The following is a 21,381-nucleotide window of genomic DNA, read 5'->3' on the forward strand; positions in this document are numbered from 1 at the left end:
AATGTCTATAGTCATGAAATACCATTCCATTTAGTTTTATCATTATTGGATATCGTAACAATTCACCATATTTATAAAATTAACTAACTACAAGATCTCTTGGAGATAGTAGATGATCTTCCCAGTTCTTTATCTAGTTCTTTACCTAGATTTTCATCTTCACTGTAGGCCTGTGCTATCAACTCATCTGCTTGTCCTCTAGAGTAATATTTTGCGTCAACATGTGTAGCTAACGAATATTCAGTCTGTTGTAAAGATTCCACAGTTTGCTCGTTTACTAGCACGTAGCTAATGCCCGATTGTGGACATTCATAATTAACATTCAGTAACAACCTTTCCATAATACCTCTTAATCCTCTGGCCCCCGTTCTCTCCTTTAGAGCTAATTGAGCAACCTTCTTCAGCGCCTTTTCAGTCATGCATAAACGAACGCCAAACTGCTTAAATATATAAGTATACTGATCTAGAAGTGCGTTTTTTGGCTCCTTTAATATATGGAACAGATCATCACCTTGTAATGGCTCTAATGCAGAGATAATCGGAACACGTCCAATTAATTCGGGGATCATTCCATATGCAACTAAGTCTGTTGGCGTTGCTAAGTTTAAAGCCGATACTTTCTGTCCATTTTCTAGTTCTATATGTTCAATACTATTACTATATTCAGGAGCAGTTTTATCTTTGTTTGTTTCACTTTCTTCTTCAGTTTTATTTTGTATCTCTTTGATTCGTTTGGCAACAATTTTATCAAGGTTCACAAAGGCACCCATAATCATAAATAATATATTAGATGTGTTAACAACAAATGTTTCTTCTTTCTTGGCCATTGTTTGGTTATTACTTTTGTCCTTTCCTGATTTAACAGGCTTTTTGACAGTTATTTCAACATTATGGCCCTCGATGATTTTTAGTAAGGATTGTTGAACTCCTTCTCCAGAAACATCTTTTGTACCTTGATTAGATGATGATTTAGCTAATTTATCTATTTCATCAAGAACAATTATACCTCTTTCAGCTTTAGCAACATCATAGTCTGCATTTACCAGCAATCTTTCTATGCAAACTTCAACGTCTTCTCCAATATAACCTGCTTGTGTTAGCTGTGTACAATCGGAAATTGCAATAGGGACATCAAGAACTCTAGCTAGAGTTTGAGCTAGCAATGTTTTACCTGATCCTGATGGTCCTATAACTAAGACATTACTTTTACTTAATTCTAAATCTTCATCTTCTTGTTCCATTTGCTGTTCAACTTGTTTCTGAAGATTACGCAGCCCTGCTTCGGCTTCACTTAAAGTCGATCTTTTCTTTGGTTTTGAGTCTTCAGGTTCCGCACTCATTTTCTCTTCAGCCTTCTCCTTCATCTTCAGCTCTTCTTCAGCTTTAGCCCTCTGAGCATCCTCGAGTTTCCTACGATTTCCTTCAGCTACCAAATCCTTCTGTCTCTGTAATTCAGCTCTCTTCAATTTATCATTGATTCGGAGGTAGTGATTATATACCACAACACTCATCACTTTTTTACCAATCTCTTGACCGATCACATATTCATCGAGATATGCCTTCAATTGTTTAGGAGAAGGTATTCCTGAACGTCTATTTTTGCCAGATAGTAGCTCCGATGCACTAGATCCAGCAGACGTAGGTATATGAGATGAAATGCGTCTCATTTGCTGTATAAAAGAGCCCTTGCCCAACCGAAGAAACAGCATTTTTCAAATCCTCAAACTTTACCCGTTTTTGAACAAATAAGACGACTCCCTTAACCTTCAGGATCAAGAAAGAATTGCGCAAAATGCAGAAATAAAGAATCTTAAATAAGTGTTTCCATATAAATTACACTGCTCTAGTTCGGTTAGTCATCATTTTTTTTTAATAATATTATTTTTTTTAATTTTTCAAATTATTTTTCCAGCTCATCGCATGTATTTTTCAATATTTTGACAAAATTTCACACGGATCAAGTCTCCACTGCAGCCTTTTCTATGTGATTACGTCAGCAGATTGAAATTTAGGCATCGAGACTAAATTTACCATTATAATGCGATTGTAGTAGCTAAGTATAGACCAAGGTCTTCAGAGGAATTAACATATGAAGTAGTAGTTTTCTGAGTGATATAGTTGTAACCAATAAACATTTTATGTCTGGAGAAAACTTTGAATGCTTTCCTGATTTTTACTGTTGTTACTTGCTGCAGTCGATCAACAAAAGACAGTCTTTTTATATTGGTTCTACACCTAATCCTGTGCGAAGACTGAGGCAACATAATGGTTCTCTTACCAGAGGCGGCGCTTACCGGACTAAAAGAGATGGTACTAGGCCCTGGGAAATGATACTGATAGTGTATGGATTTCCAAGTCGTATTGCAGCTCTACAATTTGAACATGCCTGGCAACATGGTTATCAAACACGGTTCATTCCTAATGAACAAAGAGTGGTCAAGAACAAGAAAAGTGGGAGGTCAATACATCATAAGCTGGCCATGATCAGATCTTTGCTGAATAATGAGTATTTTCAATATATGAGTCTAACTTTGCATTTCTTCAATGGCAAAGCGAAAGAACTATGGGAGGCGGATAAGTTTTGTATATCTCAATCACAACAAAGTCTATTCTCCCAGGATAAATATGAAATATCAATTTCTGATGATGCTCCAAAGGATCCTAAGAACGAAACTGTCGATGATACGTTAGAGTACAGCGAAGAGAACTTGAAAATGGTCGAGAATTTATTCAAATCAAATATCAAGTACAAAAAGGATTTATTTGACGTATACACCAAGAAACTAACTCAAGGTGAATATTGTTGTTTTTTATGTAATGCAAGATTTGACTACACAACCGCTGATGACGCTTCGGATCCTCTGATACATTTTTGTTCCAACAGTGATTGCGAATATACTGCTCACTTGAATTGTACCTATAAAGCTTTTTTAAAAAAGGAACAACAGTTTTACGACAGGAAATTGCTATTACCTACAAAAGGTAATTGCCCAGCCTGTAACGTTAAGGTATCTTGGGTTACAATAGTTTATTATTCTTTAAGATTAAAAAGGTTCTATAAAAAGGTTAAAGAATTAGAATAATTTTTTTAAATACGTATCAAGTTTTGGAAATAAAGCATCATTCCCTTTTTTCACTTTCATATCAGACTTTAAATCCAAGCTCCACCCCTTTTTCATATCAAGATTAATATCTAAAGTGAACACATTAGGTTCCTCTTTGTTCTGATTTAACGAAAAGGAAGCATCATTAGCTGGATTGGTGAAGACAAGGGCATCAAGAGATTTTAACTTAGGGTCTTGGATGATACTAATTTTATTGATTATAGTACTACCGAGATATTCATTTTCCTTAGGTAATATTTCAGGCATCATCGAGATATTATAGTTTTCCATCTTGATAATGAATTTGTACATTTGCCCATCTTGATGTTTTAAAGTGGTACCGTCATCTATATATAATGTACCATATGCATTACCATTTTCATCAGGAGCAATTAAAATACTGTAAGGGTCATTCTTCATCAAAGAACTAGATCTTCTATAAAGCTCCTTTTGGAAAATTACATGACCACCTTCCAAAAACATAGGGATTTTTTCTAGAGGAGCTGCAACCGTCTTTGTTGTAAATTCATGAAGATTATCATTCACAATTTCATACGTGTTCAGATCATAATAGATTTTTGGCGGGAATACCACATCAGTCTCAAAAACATTCTTTGCGGTGATTGGTTTCACAAGGATACCAGAGTTACCGATGAAGAACTGGTCATCCAAACTACTAACTAAATCTTCTCCGAAATAGTCAAAAAACATTGGTTTCATAATAGGTGTCCCATTAACACTGGATTCATAAAAGCTAGTATAAAACGTTGGCAAAAATCTGTATCTTAGACTGACAGCATTCTTTACTATGGAACGAATTGGATCTTTAAAAAGATATGGTTCCCTTCTCTTTGTGTCCAAGTGTGCATGTGCTCTAAAAAATGGATACCACAGACCTGCCTGGTACCATCTTGCCACCAATTGTTCTTCTGGATCCCCGGAGAATCCTGCAACATCAGCACCTATGAAAGGGAAACCAGCAATGTTGTTAGTCAGACACATAGGGATAGAAATTCTTAAATAATCCCAAGTAGCTTTGTTATCACCAGTCCATGTAGCTGCAGTTCTCTGGGATCCAGCAAAAAAGGCTCTTGTTAAAATGAATGGTCTCCATTTGTCTTCTTTGTAAAATTCAGTTCGTGCCTCAAATGTAGACTGATGAACTGTCAAACCATATACGTTATGAATTGATCTTTCTTCGTAGCCATCAGCATGGATTAAATCCTTTGGAGCTGTAGTCTCAGGACCATTAAAAATGGAGGGTTCGTTCATATCATTCCAGATTTGTAAGTTATTCAAACCTTTATAGAAGAAATTGTCAAAGAAAGACCTCCATACTTTACGGCCAATTTTTCCCATCGTATCTATCCATATAGATTCTCCCGGCCAACATTGGCCTATATAAATCTTACCGGAATTGTCAGTAACTGCAGCCTTTTCCTTCACAATAGTATCACTGATATTATTACCCTTCGATCTTAAATGTGGATCAATTAGGACTACTAACTGTCTTCCAAGAGGTGCTAGTTTCTCCAATAATCTCTTTGGGTTTGGAAAGGAGGAGGGCTTCCAAGTGAAGTATTTTCTGCCCTCGGTATATTCCAAGTCCAACCAAATGACATCAAATGGAATATGTGCTTTATCCATCTCATCTTGTACTGTCAGTACATCGTCTTCAGAATTATAATTCCATCTACATTGGTGGTAACCAATTGTAGATTCTAATGGCAGAAAAGGTTTACCTGTTAAGTCAGTATATTGATCAAGCACATCTGATGGACTATCACCAACAAAAACAATAACATCAAGTATGCCACTTTCAGATATCCAATGCGACCTAATATCATCATAGTTATAGTTAATATCAACCCAAGTGTCTGCTGCATTAACCCAGAAAACACCAGCAGAGTAATTATTATTAGTTCCAAACATGAATGGGATGGAACCATATGTTGGAGTTGGACTATCTAAACTATATTCAAAAACGTCAACGTTGAAAAGTCTATATGGTTCCTGGGTTCTCGTGTCTTTTAACTTTAAGGAATCAGCATGTTCTGGAATACCGTATACAGCTTTTGAACTCTTAAATTCTAGATCAATGGCAATAGATTCCGGTCCGAAAGGTATTTTATCATTTTTACTATATTCAAAGTTGTCATGGAACATGTTAAAATCTGATTCCTCTGGAAGCAATTGCTTTTCAGAGTCAGATTCTCTTCTATAATGTTCAATATTTAAGAATTGATCTTCATTTGCAGTGAGAACCAAATTATCCTCCCTGAACACTTCAATTCTAAAAGGTTCCAGATGCAGATTCACTCTCAGATTATCGTCATTATTGCCAGTGGTAATCGTGTAAAAGGGGGAACGTTTAATTTGTGAGGATTTAAAATTCTTGCTATCTCCTTTCTCGATGGATATTTTACCATTTTCCCACTTTTTCATTGGATCAAAAGCCCATGTAGAAGTTAAGTTGTACCTGTTAGATTTCAAAAGTCTGGAGCCTGCAGACTTTGGTCTAATTTCATCAATAGTAAGTCTAAAGTACGTTTGGTTTTTCTTAGCATTTTGGCTTTTTATAAAACCTAGCTTTAATGGCAGAACAACGTTAGAGTAAGAGTCCGGTAGACTTTTGATTATATTAGCCCTTATCTCATTAGAGCCCTCGTCATATTCAATTGAGTTATCCTCAACTTTGTAGTACCAGTTCTTGGTCTCTTGAATATTCTTAGCATATTCCCTGTTCCTATGACAAAAGCCTGATTTAGCACAGTCTTTAAGAAGGTAGTCTTCAAACCCTAGTGCGAAATTGAATATCGCAAGGACTAGAAGTAACTGTACTTTCATTATCCTTTCGTTGTTATTATAATTTTTCAGTTGTTCTCTTCCTTAATTTATTTATAGTAAATAGGCAATTGTCCTATATTAGATTAGAATCTCTTTGACTGATTATTGTTTAATACGTATTTTTAATAGACCTTTCTGCGCCTTGCCTTTATATACCTATTTTTTTTTTTTCCAAAGCCCTCGTTCTCTCTTCTTTTAAGAAGTTTTACCATCAACTCAAACATAAAATGGTATTTATCAACTTTAATTAATTTTACAGCGTAAGGTACATTCTTATATATGATTTTCTTAATACACATCAATCCTTTATATATCCTTCTCAGATGACATTTCCCAGCACCTAGAACTAGATTCTCTTAATATATTATTCTTAGTATTGATATTTCTTGTAGTGAAAATATTAACTATAAATTCGAATACTTATTTGGTATTGATATTATATAACACTACTTGTAATACGGTTAGACTACCCTATATAATAGTTAAGTTACCATAGTTATAACATGCTAAAACTATAAATCAAATCAGACATCTGCACAGAATACACTGTAGGAAATATTACTACCTATATATTTTTCTTGCTCATTAGGGCCCTATCTCGAGAGAGCTATTTCTACTTCTACCACTTATAGCAATATTGAAATAAGAACTAGCTTGTGATGGCATTTGATTTGATGTTTTAATAGCTAATACGAAGTAAATCATTATTATAAAAAAGTAGGAAGTGTGGTGGGTATACCCAAGTATTGTTCAAGAAGCTATAATCACCAGCAAAAACGAACGGATAAACATACAATTTGATATAATAAAGGTAAGATTTTATATGGCTGTATTATTCACACAAGCGATATGTTTAGGCGGAATGGGAGTTCGGAATCCCTTGGAGAGGAGAATGGGACGCCGTTTCAGACTGATGAAAGAGCAACTCCGGTAGTTGCCGCACAAGAGAGTACTAATACTGATAAAAATAGCCAACAGTCAAGGAAAAGAACGCATAAGAAGAACACTAATGTGGCCTGTGTAAACTGCTCGAGAAACCACGCTTCTTGTGAGTCGAAACGGCCTTGTACAAGATGTATAAAGAAAGGAATAGCAAATACATGTATTGATGCTCCGAGAAAGAAGAGAAAGTATCTCGAAGGTGTAGAGTCTGCATTAATTACAAGAGATCCATCCAGCGGGAATTTATCGAATCTTAATTACAATGGGGGGATAGGGATACATGCCGGTATACCGAACGGAATGCTACAGGCCCCATACACTCCACAATACCAGGACTACAACAATGGAAACCATAGATCGAAGTTTTTGTCAAATGCCGCAGACTCTGAATACTCGATTTTATCGAATATAATACGACAAGATTCTACAAATAAGAGAAATGATCGGGACTTTGGTCAGCAAAACTACGGAAATGGTCGATATGCAACCTATACTGGTCCAAACTCCGAAGTCAACACCCCATCAAGCGCCTCACATACACCTAATGCTATGAACGGTCCACAATCGTTGAGTCCAGGAAATAATAAAGTCTTTAATGTTGATATCACACAGCAGAACACATTTGCTCACAAGCCCCCGCAACCTTATCCCTCTTCTAATATGAATATCTACTCAATTTTACTTGGCCCCTATGGCTCAGATATTGTTTCTTCTCATGTTAATTTATACGCCAACCACTTCCCGCTTGTACCATATCCTACGGCGGATGGGACTATAAATTTTAAAAGGATATATGCCCATGATCCATTGAGTAAGACTGAGAAGACGGATTCATTTTATAACTCGAAAATCAATCAGTATTACCTGAATAATGACTGTATGACTTTACCGGAACTACAATACAAACTTGATAATAACAAAATAGAGAAAAGAGAAAACAACCCAGACTATGCTATGTCGGTATCGCTGGAATGTGTTCCCCCCGATATAGCACGACCTTACAATAATGTTGAGTGGGATCACTCATTAAAATATGCCACCCCAGTCGAAATATACAAACTAATAAATGAACCCTTTTCACACACACCTGGTTTTAGACATCTTCTAATATATTTAAGAAAACGATTCAATCAAAGAGACTTGGTCTCCATGTGTCAAAGCATGGCTTATTTTAGGCCTATCTTTATTGCATGCTCTATAGCGCTAACAGAAGAGGATATGATATTCATGGAGCAGTGTTATCAAAGAACCTTGCTACAGTATGTGAAGTTTATTCACGAAATTGGTACGCCTACATGTGTCTGGAGACGAAATGGACAGATCTCGTATATAAATGATGAGTTTGAGATCTTAACTGGTTGGAAACGAGATGAGCTTCTAAATAAGATGACTTTTATTGTTGAGATTATGGACGATGAGAGTGTGAGGGAATATTTTAAGACTTTCTCTAGAGTGGCATATAATAATATCAAAGGGTCAGAGCAAATGGATATCTGCAGGTTGTTAAGTCCAATAAAAGGTCAAGTAATTGAGTGTAAATGTATGTGGACATTGAAAAGAGATATGTCAGGACTCCCATTAATGATCCTGGGAAACTTCATGCCAATTTTGTAGACTATAGATAGAACATATACATATCATATAACTTTAATGAATTTTTTTTTTAAATAGACAACAGCCGTTGCGCTCTACACTTTTAAGTTTTCGAAAAGTTGAGTTAAGTGTACGGTTTTGGTCTGTAGGAGGATATCTGCTTTTGAAATAGCATAAAAAGGAAAAATAAAAAAAAAAGGTTCCATTTTGTTAAGAAATATGTTAATCTCTCAAAAAGAAGTTACAGAATAAATTTACACAAACGAAAGTATAGCCAATCATAGATCTTGTAAGATCGTTCCTGGTACATGGAATAACCTGATGCATCACGGTGATTTCCAAAACTGGAAACTTTGGGGGGGGAGTATTCTTATTCTTATTCTTCTTTTTTTTTTTCGTTCTTGGGATGAGGTGTTATATTTCAACTTACACCTTTAGTCTAACATGCCGCACAATGCTTAGTGAGCATTGCAAATCCAATAGTACTAGATAAATAAAATGCAAAAGAAAAAGAAAGAAAAAAAGTAGTTTTGGTAGAACAATGCAGGTACATAAAAAAAGCTTTAATTTTAGTTTTTTCTATGGTGTCTGGTTTTTTTTTATAGTGGACCCTTAGGTTCAAACCTAAACGCGTGTGTAAGGGTAGATAAGATGGGTGGGATACAAAGGGTGGGGGATTAGTTTATATGTATCGCAAACACCCTTTGCATCTCTTGCATTGGTAGTTTTCCCATTAAAATAACGAAGCAATAGCATCACAAAAAAGACAGCCGTCTGTTGACCATTATCTATCGTCGGAAAAACTGTTTTAAGTAGCTAGAGAAGTCGCCAACATTTTAGAGAGACAATGGGCAACAACGGAGAAACGAATAGAGATGAGGACATGGAAAGAATCTCTCACAGAAACAGAAGCAGGATCACACCGGAAAAATTGTCGCCAAAAACCTTAAGGAGAAAAAAAGAAAGGAATTTTGATCGCTGTTTCCGTTAAAAAATATAACTACTAACAGAGAAATCCCGCAGGTGCATGCTGAATCTCGAGTTTATTGTCTGTTTATTCTGTACATGATGGACTTTCCCTCCTTTTTTTTTAATATTTTTTCCTCTCTGATTGTTTATCTTCCATTATGGAAAAATACAGTTGAAGCAGAGAAAACCAGAAGAAGGTATAAAAAAAAAAAGGAACGGGTTCAACGCGCTGATATCTACGTAAAGGATCGGAATCTTCCATTGTTTCAATTTGTTCCGGTGGTCAAGGAAAAACTTTTTTTTTGTTTCTTTGCTATTTTTCGGTGCTGCTTCATCGATTCACATTCAAGGGTTTCCTACCAATCAATCTCTTTTCTTTCTTTTTTTGAGCCCTAATCTTGAAGGCTCTCTACGGTTGTTTCACTGAATCTGACGGCGAAATAAAGCTGAAAACAATTTAAAAAAAAAAAGTTGCTAATTCTGGATCGGAAAAATTTTTAGTAACAAAGAAAAATAAAAAAAAGCAATGAAAAAAAAAATTTCATATTGCTATAGATCATCACCAAAGGAAGATAATACCATAGTGAATCTATAGGCCAACAAGTGGTAGAAAGAACTTACTTTTGAGTAAAAAAAATAAAAAAGAAAGAAAAAAGAAAAGAAAGTCTCTTATAGATAAAAAGGGAAGCATAACAAAGAAAGAAAAAAAATTTAAACAAAAACCAACAAAACTGATAGAACAAGTATTATTAACTCAGATATTATAAAACAGCAACTCTTTTATTTTTTTTTAGTAATATTTAATATTCTTTCTTTATAAAAGAAGAAGCCCTTAATTACTAGAAACTTTCTGAAATTTCTAAGAGACCCATACTAAGGATAAAAAAATATATATATCATCGATACTAAAATATTCTTCTTTTTAAATTGAACTGTTTTCCTTCCTCTGTGCTAATACTTTCATATTCCTATTATTATTAAAAATAAAAAAAAAAAACATTTTTTGATTGAAGGAAATTTTTGCTAGATTAAAAACAAAAATAAAAATAAAAAACATACAGTTTTAATAACAATTAAAAGTGCTAACCAAAACTATTTTCTTCCCAGAATATACTAAATTAAGGTTACCACTTGTTTAAGAGAAAAAACTTGCATTCTTTTTCTAGAAAAATCTACATGTTTAGATTTGCTCAGCCTGCTAACGTATTAAAGGGTAAAGCACCAGGACAAATTATACCACCACATCCAAAAGGAAATACTTTTACACACCCAAGTGCCCATCCTATTAAACTAAGCTCTAACTCTCCAATGACTGTTGATATCCCACCGCATGCTCCTACTCCACCAGGGACTCATTTCAATAACAACAGACCTCATTATAAATCACACTTTAACTCCCGTAACAGTTCTTTTACAAACGTTATGAACTATGGAAGAAACAACAATAACAATACTATGTCTCCAGACTCACCATGGTTTAATGAAGTAGTAGCGTTCGAAGATTGTGTTTCACAAACTTTGTACATGTCTCAAACTCCAAGAAGATCAAATTTAAGGAACAATGACAACAACTACGGTAATAAACATAATAATAATAGAGGTTCTGAACATCCAAACGCTCAAGCAAATCCCAAATTCTGGGATTCTATTGGCAGAGCAATGGGTTTATATCATGATCTTATCAATACACCTGAGTTGAATTCTGACCGTGTTTCTAAACTTGTTCACCTATTGCACAACGGGTTAAGAGCCAATAGAAACCAACTAACTAGAATGAACAAGAAGCCTGATTATGATTCTCAGTCATTCCATAAGGAAATGACAAATTACCTATGTAAGTCCTTGAGAGAAATTTCAGAAGATGTGCTAAACGGTAAGGTAGAATTGAATGAATATGGTGCCATGCATTTGATTACTGCATTCAAAGAATTATTGCTGTTTCAAGAAGCTGTTAATATTTGGAAGGTTGCTATTAATGGTACCAATACTTACACGTCAAATATTTTCTTGAACCCAAGAGTCGTTGGTGTCATTCTTCCAATATTATATGAGAATGGTGTTTCTTACCCAGAAATTCAATCTCTATATGAGAAATCCTCTTCAATGATAAATTATTTCCATCCAAACTTATCAGTTGGTATGATTAGAGCCTCTCTATCGGCAAATGAAAACCAAATGGCTTTGAAATTGTTTCAAAAGCTCTGTGAAGAATCTACTGAAATGAAGTATGGTTACTTGATCGAGACACATTTATCATTTATTGGTGAATGTAAAGACTTGAACGTTGCTCAAGCATTCTTTGACAAAGCATTGAATGATGAAATGCCATATAAAATTGATTTACAAGTCTCTTACGTTAAGTCGTTCTTGAAAAATATTTGGACTCAGACAGGTGATTTCAACCACATTTACCAAATCTGGTATAAATCATCATTACACTATGGTAGACATGTTAACCATGGTATCTCATCATCTTTGAATGATACTTTCTTCGATATTTTCTTTGAAAATTACGCTACTGATAAAGTGCAAGGATTTCAAATGCTTCAAAATATAATCCAAAATTACCATAATATGAAGAACATTGATGAGCCATTCTTCAATATTATTTTAGCTAAGTGTACTGTTTGGCACGATAGATCTATTTTGGAATATATCGACAAGAGCTACGATGTCTTCAACATTCCCAAAACAATAGTGGCTTATAGAATATTGTTGAAGTCCATGGGCTCAATCGATGATGTTTCTACTCAAGAGATTCTAAAAAGATGGATTGATTTGATTTGCAAGTCTGATGAGATCGGCCAGAGATTTATCGCCAATGCGGACTGGGCTGCTTTGAGAGACGCCACTGTTACTTGGACTCAACGTAACAGAGGATCGATTACTTCATCGCCTATTAGTACCATCAATAGCTTAGCTCCAAGCAAAACCAACACTCCTTCACCATCAATGTCTCCAGTAACTGATCGTGATGCATTGTCAAGTGCTAGAAACACTCCAAGTAATATCTGGAGTACTGCACCATCTAATACACAAACAGCACCTACTGAAATGGATTTTTATTCTCATCCTGCTTTTCAAGCTGCTAATGCATCCGGTGCTTTTGATGATATGGCCAGCGCTACTGCCAATCCAACCCCAAGAAGACAGTTTCAAAATGGTATTGTTTCAAACAGTCCAACTCCAATAGATGACAGAATGGTTCTATATTTGAAGATTGTTAAACGCTATTCTCCATTTTGTCGTGATTCTAGACAATTGGCTAGATTGACTACTGGTACTGCTGTTAAATACTCTGTTCTTCAGGAAGTTTTGAACCAATTTCAAACTTTGAACGTTTCAGATATCCCAGTCCCAGAATTGAGGAACTTGAAACCAACTTGTGTTTAGATACAATCTCTAAACAAGGAACGACCAATCTTCATCAAATTATTGATGAAGATAATTGCAATTTTTATGACCTCCAAAACATTATAGAATTATAACATCCCCCACAATTTACGAAAAAGAAATTTTAAAAAAAGCATTTTAGAATTTAATATTCATTTCTTTTCCTCAAAATTTCAGTTTTTTTGGCTAATATTTAATTGTTTCTTTTTATTTTATTTTATTTACTACTCAATTCCGATGATTCTTATTGAGTACCATTCACATTTTTCTGTTTTTTCTATTCATCCTCAAATCTCATTATTCCAGATAATTATATTCTTCAAAGTTGAAATATAAACAAACATGCACATTTTCTTTGTTATAGATAGTCCCTTTGAGGATTTGCATTTTACTACTAATTCAACTTTCCAGTGAATCCAGTGATATTAATATCTAATTTTTTTACTTTCAACAAGTATAGATACTATCACTGTCGTATGTATACATATTAGGTTTATATACTATATCACATTTTTCGATGTATAATAATAATATATTATTTTATTAAAATAGTCCAAATTAACTAACCATTGTATGGCAGTGATAAATAATTAATACTTGGTAGATTTTAGTGTATTTAGAGTGGCCTTCTTCAGACCTATTTTAATATTTTCTTCGAGGAGTTGAATACATTGCCTCACATCTTTTTCGTTTGAAGCCTCAATCAACAAATAAAGTTTAGGTTCATCGCTCTCTTTATCAGGAGATGTACCCTCAGCATAAAATTTACCTCTAAGTGTGATACTACATCCAGTTTCACCAATAATAGATGCCAGGGTGGTGTTCTTTGTCATTTCCCACCTGATTATTTGAGGTAAGTCATTAATTATAATGATCGCTCTGAAAGCCATAGTGGAAAGATTATCGCCTTCAATTCTCTCGATACTTATATCTTTCAGATTGGGGAGGTTTATATCTAAATCACTTCCATAATGTGGATTGGATTCTCCATGGGAGGTTTCATCTTGAACTTCACCTGGAGTAAACGCATCCATCCTCTGTTTATCTAGATGATCTAATCCTTTACCGCCTAACCCTGTTGATAATTTATATTTGCCACTCTTTAGGCCATCATTAAATTTCGAAGCCATATTTTGCAGCTTTCCGATGTCATCTTTTTTCATTGCTTTGAGGTTATCTGCAGAGATAGCTTTGGACAGAATATAAGCTGAACTCAATTCGTTGGGTAAAATCAACGTTATTGCATTTCCTGATTTGGTACCACGAGCAGTTCTACCTGTCGAATGCACGTATTGTGCAAAGGTTTTGGCGGCATTATAGAGAATAACTTTTGAGACCTCAGGGACATTTAATCCTCTCGATAAAACCTCTGTGCATAATAATACTGAGTTAGGGACTATTTTAAACTGCGTTAAGTTCTGCATTCTCTCATGATACGGTTTGCCAGCATGAATGGAGTAGACATGTATATTGTAGGAATTCAATCTTTTCTCTAGTACATCACAAATTTGTTGACTAGAGACAAAAACTATGACCTTCTCATCTTGATCATCTGAGCTGTTCTGTTTATGTTCGCTTAAGATATTTATTAGATCCTGGAATTTACTTGCCTCGTCAGAACACACCTTAAATGCTTGGGTAATCCGATCGTTAACTAAACCCTCAGAATTGATAGTAATCTTTAAAGCATGTTTAAGGAAACGCATGGCGAACATACTTAACTTGGAAGGAAATGTAGCACTAAATAGAACACATTGTTTATCTGGTCGTACTGTTCTCAAAACGCTACTGATTTGTGGCTCGAAACCAAAATCAAACAATCTATCAGCTTCATCCATAACAACAAATGATATTCTTTGACTTGAGACTAAGTTTCCACCATTTAACGTCAACAAATCAATAAAGCGGCCAGGGGTTGCAACAATTATTTCAGTCCCTCTTTTGAGAGTATTTATTTGACTTCTCATTTCAGATCCTCCAGTGCAGCATAATGTTTTTATAGATGTGTCGTTTTTAAGTAATGTTTCCAAGACATCATTAATTTGTAGTGCAAGTTCCCTCGTTGGAGCAAAAACAAGAGCAATTGGACCAGATTCATCTTTGTTCAGCCGCCTTTGCGCTTTTACATGCCTGATTAAAGGTAACAAATATGAAATTGTTTTTCCAGAACCAGTTTTAGAAATACCTATAACATCAGAACCCATCATGATAGCCGGAATAGTTTGACATTGTATCGGTGTTAAGCTGTCATAATTCAAATCATTTCGAATAATATTAATAATAGATTCTGGTAGACCAAGCTGTGACCATTTAGTGACAGGTCTAGGGCAGTGATTGCCTTCTATTTTGATATTATCAAGGTTGAGACGAAGGTCGGCGATCTCTTCCTCAGAATACTTTTTTATCTCTTCTGGTTCAATATATAGCATCTTTTTTATAGATTCCATTTTATTAAGGTCATATTTTATAGGCACCAAATTTTTTTTAGATTTTAACCTTTTAATTTTGGCCAATTTTTCCTTTTCCTCGTTTATACCACTATTAACTTTGGCAACAGTGTCTTCACCATATGTATCTTCATCAATACCGTTAGCGGTATCAAGTATCTCCTGGTCACCCATGGCTCCATAATCTTCCTTCTCGATAACATTCATGAAATCATCCAAAGCATCACCATTTCCATCAGAATCTCCTTGATCACCATCTACATTAATCGGATCCTCTATGTATTTCTCATTCTCATTTGGTAGGTTCTCTTTCTTAGAGGCTACTACAAAGATATTACCGGTCTTAGCCTTTTTTTTACTAGTTTTCAGTTTAACCAATGGCTTTTTATCAGAAATTGGAGGTATTGCAACTACTTTTTCAACATTATCATTACCACCAACTTCCAACTTCCTCTTCTTCCATTTCTCTAGCTTAGCTAGCCGCACAGCAGCCTTATAGTCATTAGTTCTGGTGGTTTTGTTAGTATCAGGTTCATGTTGCGTAGGTACGGCCTCTTGTTGTTTCTTTTGTTTCCAACGTGCCAGCTTCGCCAGCCTAGCCTGCCGTTTCTGTTCTTCGTTATCTACCATACCAATATCGTTAATTCTATGCTATTGCTCTATTTTAGATTCAGCTTAATATATAAGTTTTGCAAGCGATGAGCTATGTCTGCTAATATGTTAAGAAAAGACATTTTAAATTAAGTATTGAAATTATTTTGAAAATATTTCGGTTTTTTTGTACGCAACTTTCTAAGAAGGTGCTCTCACAGCATTAACCTCGAATTTATATCCAAGTTACCCAATATTCGTCGACGTATTTAAATATTATTGATTGGAACCCACCAGGGCTAACTGTACGCTAAGCGGTAGGTGAAGATATATTACCCTTTAATTCTTTTGAACTGCCTCGAGTTAAGCTTGTTAACACGAATTATATTGGAGTGTAAAGCAATGGTGGTAAAGCCAGAGAGACCTGTGTGGATGTCCCAGGAGGACTACGATCTTCAATATGGGCATTTAGATGATCAAGATAATATTGTTCCTAACAATGATAAGTCTGATGTTGCAGCTGCTACTGATGCCAAACCCAAAGTCTCTAATGAGCAGGAAGTGAAGAAAACTGATGAGACTAAGATACAGAAGAAGAGGAGGCATGATCGCTATGACGCTGATGAGAAACGGAAACAAGAGCAAATGAAGAAGTGGCGGGAGTCTCAGTTGAAACAGCATGAGATTGAGTTGACTGCACATAAAGTGGTTAAGGTAGATAATTTAGTTAGAGAGCATTATAATGAGAGAACATTTATTGCGAACAGGTCGAGAAGACACCAATCGCCTATCATCAAACTGCGAAACTTTAACAATGCCATCAAGTTTATGCTGATCGACAAATATACAAAGCAAGGCGATGTTGTGCTGGAACTAGGATGTGGTAAAGGTGGTGACCTTAGAAAATATGGTGCTGCTGGGATATCACAATTTATTGGTATTGACATTTCGAATGCATCGATTCAGGAAGCTCATAAAAGATATCAGTCTATGAAAAATCTGGATTTTCAAGCAATTCTTATTACTGGTGATTGTTTTGGTGAATCTCTGGGTGTAGCTGTGGAGCCTTTCCCAGAATGTAGATTTCCGTGTGACGTAGTATCAACACAATTTTGTCTACATTACGCATTTGAATCAGAAGATAAAGCTAGAAGAGCATTACTTAACGTCACTAAGTCTTTAAAGGTGGGTGGTCATTTCTTTGGTACATTACCGGATTCTGAATTTTTGCGTTACAAATTGAATAAATTCAAGCCTGAAGTGGAAAAGCCAAGTTGGGGGAACTCTATCTATAAAATAACTTTCGCAAACAACGAATATCAAAAAAATGGGAATGAATTTCCATCTCCGTATGGACAGATGTACACCTTTTGGTTAGAAGATGCTATTGATAACGTGCCAGAATATGTTGTGCCATTCGAAACTTTGAGAAGTCTTGCAGATGAGTACGGTATGGAACTTGTCTTACAGATGCCTTTTAATCAATTTTTCGTTCAGGAGATTCCTAAATGGATTACAAGATTCTCTCCTAGAATGAAAGAAGGTCTAATGAGATCAGACGGCAAGTTTGGAGTCGAGGGAGTTGAGAAAGAACCAGCCGCATATTTATACACAATATTTGCTTTTAAAAAAGTGAGAGAATATATAGACTGAAAATAGTGTTGATAGCATCATCAAAAAATTATAGCAGTAATAAAAAATGTATGCGTATTATATTAAAACTTATATTCGTGGGAATGTTGTATGTGTATATTAGTCATTAAAAATAAGAAATTTATTTGCCAAAAAAAACTTAACCTGTTAGTGGACTATAATGCAGTGGTAACTGTCATAGTTTGAGAGTTGATTAACATTGTAGGTGGTAAGTCATTTAGCCATATATCCATGTTCTCGATGTAAACCATAGTAGCATCTTCATCTTTATGAGTTCCTAAAGGTGGTAAAGGCAGGGTTGAGAAAATAAGACTCGAATGTTTTGACATTTCAGTCATCATGTCATTCAAGATTAGGTGCTGAGCCCGACTAGGAAGATCGTCAAATGTTAAATCTTCCATTGCTTCCAATAAATTTTCAGTCGAATGGAGGGGTGATACCTCCCTAACATCAAGTCTAGAAGCTGAGATATCTCGTTTGTATTGGTCGTCTATTACCGGAACTAATGTCGGTTTATCACCGGAACCATCTTCTATTACTTTTGTCTTTGGAAGTTTTCCTGTCGAAAACACTGGGTTCGATAGTTTACTTTGCTTGATATCTGTACTTTGAGAGTTGATTCTCCTTTCTAAATTCCTCTTTGATTGGTTACTAATGTTACGATAAATGGTGTTCATAGCTAAATTACTCCTAGATGTAGGTTTCGAATATATTGTCGATTCTGTATCGGATACATCACTTTCAAAAGGCGAATTTATACCCTCACTTGGCATGCTGGAGCTTAGCTTTAAGCTAATACCCATTTTTTGAAGACCAGCAACTTTATATCTTTCAGTTTTTATTGGAGCATCTGCCTTAGGTGCAGAACTGGAAAATCTTCTTGTCGGATTCAATGTACGTCTGGCTTCGACTAAGTCATTCCACCATTCATCATCTCCAAGTGCCTTGTCTACATATTCAAAATTTGAATTATCACCTTTAACAATAGTATTATAAACCTTGAATTGATCTAAAGTAACAGCTATTACTTCGGCTTTGATTCTCAACACGTCCAATAATTTCTGCATTCTAGCAATATCATCGGAAATAGTATTCACACTTTCTGCAAACAAGATTACTCGTAAAATATGGGTCTTTTTCCAATCAGGAACGGTAACAAGAATTGCTCCCAATTGAAGAATTAGCGTATATGTGTCTAAATTTGTTGTGACCATAGATGGTCGATTACCTTGTGCTTCAAGTCTTCCGCATATCTGAATTGGGTACAAATCAATTATCCTTTTATAACCTCTAGAAGAGTCTGTCAGATTAGGTATTTGTAAATCTCTGAATCCATGAGCTACGGCAATATTAGATTGCATAAGTGAAAGATCCTCTAACATTTGAACCCATTGTGTTGGCGCCACTTTTATTTTGTTTTCATAAGCATCAGTAGGGAGAGCAGATGGCATTTGCATTCTAATATCCGATAATTTCTGACTCTTTATTGCTCTTAATGAACTTGTCGAAAATCTAGACTGATCTAAGCTGGCACTTCCAGAACCATTACAACCTTTTTTGTAATTTTTTAAGTAAAATGCGCCAATAACGGTTATATTTGGTTTCATACCACCAAGACCCGATCCTAGATACACGTTACGCACCCCCCAATTCAATGAAGGTCCAGTTCCAATTTGAACAAAGGCTTTAATTTTGGTTAGATCTCTAATCTTCGTCCAGGCTTTTTGTTGTAACTTGATATTTTCATATTGGTTTTGGAAATTGTCAACTACTGTAACATGACCCAAAATATATAAACCACCTTTCTTTAGATGATTACAAAACAAAATTAAATTCCAACTGCTCCTGGGATCATCAACAAATAATAGAATCTGGGGTCTCCAATATTTTATATTATCTTGTCTCAATCTTAGAAGGTATTTCCTAACTTGATGATAAATTAAGCTTTGGGAAACATCACCCCAGGGTTTAGGGGGACAAAAATAATGGATGGTGACAAATAAGATGACCATTGCAAGAATCAGTTCAGAGGCGGCAAGGCCATCTACAATAAGCATTGAGATAACAGAAGTTAGAGTACCAGTAAGTGCAGTATATCTATTGAAGTATTTGAAGGAGGGTCTAAAGTTAGGTGCAGATGATATACCCAATAAGAAACAGGCCAAATTCATAACAGCAAAAGTTAAAAGGAAAGTCATTGTAATGAAATTAGCAATTTTATTCACATCTGAAAACAAACACAACTGAGTCAAGAACCAAGTAGCAACTAGACATAATAAAGGTTTCTTATGGAATCGTTCTAGTCCTGGAATAATGGAATCTTCTGACATAGCTTCTAACAGGTAAGCTGCACCAACCATACCTACAATAATAGAGAACAATGAGGTTGACAGTTCACCGGCAAAAACTAACCACTGTAGGGTATTTACTGACTGAATGATTTGTAATTCCTTGTGCATAGCCTCTCTCGGTATGGAACAACCCATAGAAATAACGACAACAGCATAACATGCTACAGTAAATACTAAGCCCCATAGGGTTCCTTTCGGTATTGATTTGGAAGGCTTTCTTAACTCACTTGACATACCTGCGCCAGCGAATATACCTGCAGTGGCAGGAAAGAAGACACCAAACAAATCGCTGAAATTCTCCTTACCTTTTAAAAGTGATCCTGCTGCACCCTTGGTGAAGTGGGGGAATAAATTATGCCTGAAGGTCTGCCAAGAAGGTCCAGTATAACTTATGGAGTCTTCAATGAATGGTTGCTTAAAAATTGTTGATACAGGAATTGAAATGATGGATGCGAATAATATAATAAATAATATATTACCGGCTTTGGAGACAGTCTGAGAGCCTATTACAGCTACCATCAAACAGATAAACAGGATAATCGTTGCATATAAGAATGTGTAACCTTCACCTTCTGGAAATAATGGCCAAATAACACCAGAGGCACCTGTGCTTGGGTTTTTCTTGCCTAAATTGTAAAGTAGTGGTTCTACTAAACCAACTGCATTCATACCACTATTAAAAACCTGTCCCAGAAAAAATACTAACCCTATAGAACCGCCAAATTCAGGACCTAAACTTCTTGAGATCATATAGTAAGCACCACCTCCCCTGACTGTACCATTCGTTGAAATTGCAGATATACTCAGTGTAGTTAATAGATTAACTGTATAACTTAGAACCAGTAAACCCAAAGTACATATCACCCCTAATTGGCCTAGGATAAACCCAAATCTTAAAAACATAAGGATAGAAAGCACATTCAATGCCGTAGGCACAAACACACCATCATAGGTCCCTAATTTATCCTTGTTCGGATTCTCAGGGTCATATTTGGAAGATATTCTGTTGTTTTTGCCTTTAGCTGTAGCGTAGTAATTATAGGAAACATTTGAATTCCTTCTCTGGAACTCGACCAGTGAACTGTTCTCTCCTACAGGCTGTTGATGTGCACCAGGCAGATCATAAAAATGAGACTTCCTCATCTCACAAAGCCAATGAAACGGGAAAAGACAAACAGCGTTTTAATTGTGCAATATGTGTATATCTTGATTATAGATGAGTCGATTCTAACGTTGCGGTAATTACCACTTTTTGAGTATCCTTGCTTCTAAATTGCATAAGCTCATCTTATTCTGAATCCCCAGTTCGCGATCTGCTGCTTACCGTGTAAGAGAACTGGCAGCCGCAGGTAAGAAACTAAATGTTTTTTTTTTTAAAGACCAAGCAATGGTTACAACATAGCAAGTTTACAATTACAAACTATTTGCGGTGCGTTACTGCGTTCCATATGCTTTTATGGAGTTACTACCCCTCCATCTTAAAATACGTAA

At 35.5% G+C, this 21,381-nt stretch overlaps 8 protein-coding genes across 8 annotated transcripts; 4 read left to right on the forward strand and 4 right to left on the reverse strand.

Annotated features, from left to right (window-relative positions):
• Nucleotides 1-83: 83 nt before the first annotated feature.
• On the reverse strand, nucleotides 84-1,709 carry MCX1 (Mcx1p; the record flags this gene model as incomplete). The annotated part of the gene is made up of 1 exon (XM_071052214.1): nucleotides 84-1,709. One exon carries the CDS (start codon nucleotides 1,707-1,709, stop codon nucleotides 84-86), a length of 1,626 nt encoding a protein of 541 aa, XP_070906835.1.
• A 429-nt stretch (nucleotides 1,710-2,138) lies between these two features.
• On the forward strand, nucleotides 2,139-3,048 carry SLX1 (endonuclease; the record flags this gene model as incomplete). The annotated part of the gene is made up of 2 exons (XM_071052215.1): nucleotides 2,139-2,982; nucleotides 3,044-3,048. The coding sequence occupies 2 exons, from the start codon at nucleotides 2,139-2,141 to the stop codon at nucleotides 3,046-3,048; spliced, it is 849 nt and encodes a 282-aa protein (XP_070906836.1).
• A 26-nt stretch (nucleotides 3,049-3,074) lies between these two features.
• On the reverse strand, nucleotides 3,075-5,951 carry ROT2 (glucan 1,3-alpha-glucosidase ROT2; the record flags this gene model as incomplete). The annotated part of the gene is made up of 1 exon (XM_071052216.1): nucleotides 3,075-5,951. The coding sequence occupies one exon, from the start codon at nucleotides 5,949-5,951 to the stop codon at nucleotides 3,075-3,077; it is 2,877 nt and encodes a 958-aa protein (XP_070906837.1).
• An 849-nt stretch (nucleotides 5,952-6,800) lies between these two features.
• On the forward strand, nucleotides 6,801-8,507 carry ERT1 (Ert1p; the record flags this gene model as incomplete). The annotated part of the gene is made up of 1 exon (XM_071052217.1): nucleotides 6,801-8,507. The coding sequence occupies one exon, from the start codon at nucleotides 6,801-6,803 to the stop codon at nucleotides 8,505-8,507; it is 1,707 nt and encodes a 568-aa protein (XP_070906838.1).
• A 2,124-nt stretch (nucleotides 8,508-10,631) lies between these two features.
• On the forward strand, nucleotides 10,632-12,848 carry RNJ42_02053 (uncharacterized protein; the record flags this gene model as incomplete). Its single annotated transcript, XM_071052218.1, has 1 exon — nucleotides 10,632-12,848. The coding sequence occupies one exon, from the start codon at nucleotides 10,632-10,634 to the stop codon at nucleotides 12,846-12,848; it is 2,217 nt and encodes a 738-aa protein (XP_070906839.1).
• Nucleotides 12,849-13,438: 590 nt separating this feature from the next.
• PRP5 (DEAD-box RNA helicase PRP5) lies at nucleotides 13,439-15,925 on the reverse strand (the record flags this gene model as incomplete). The annotated part of the gene is made up of 1 exon (XM_071052219.1): nucleotides 13,439-15,925. One exon carries the CDS (start codon nucleotides 15,923-15,925, stop codon nucleotides 13,439-13,441), a length of 2,487 nt encoding a protein of 828 aa, XP_070906840.1.
• A 363-nt stretch (nucleotides 15,926-16,288) lies between these two features.
• ABD1 (mRNA (guanine-N7)-methyltransferase) lies at nucleotides 16,289-17,539 on the forward strand (the record flags this gene model as incomplete). Its single annotated transcript, XM_071052220.1, has 1 exon — nucleotides 16,289-17,539. The coding sequence occupies one exon, from the start codon at nucleotides 16,289-16,291 to the stop codon at nucleotides 17,537-17,539; it is 1,251 nt and encodes a 416-aa protein (XP_070906841.1).
• Nucleotides 17,540-17,694: 155 nt separating this feature from the next.
• Nucleotides 17,695-21,033, reverse strand: VHC1 (Vhc1p; the record flags this gene model as incomplete). Its single annotated transcript, XM_071052221.1, has 1 exon — nucleotides 17,695-21,033. One exon carries the CDS (start codon nucleotides 21,031-21,033, stop codon nucleotides 17,695-17,697), a length of 3,339 nt encoding a protein of 1,112 aa, XP_070906842.1.
• Nucleotides 21,034-21,381: the final 348 nt, after the last annotated feature.

Source organism: Nakaseomyces bracarensis (genome assembly GCF_045282275.1).
Source record: "Nakaseomyces bracarensis strain CBM3 chromosome Unknown Scaff8_0, whole genome shotgun sequence".
Taxonomy (NCBI): Eukaryota; Fungi; Ascomycota; class Saccharomycetes; order Saccharomycetales; family Saccharomycetaceae; genus Nakaseomyces; species Nakaseomyces bracarensis.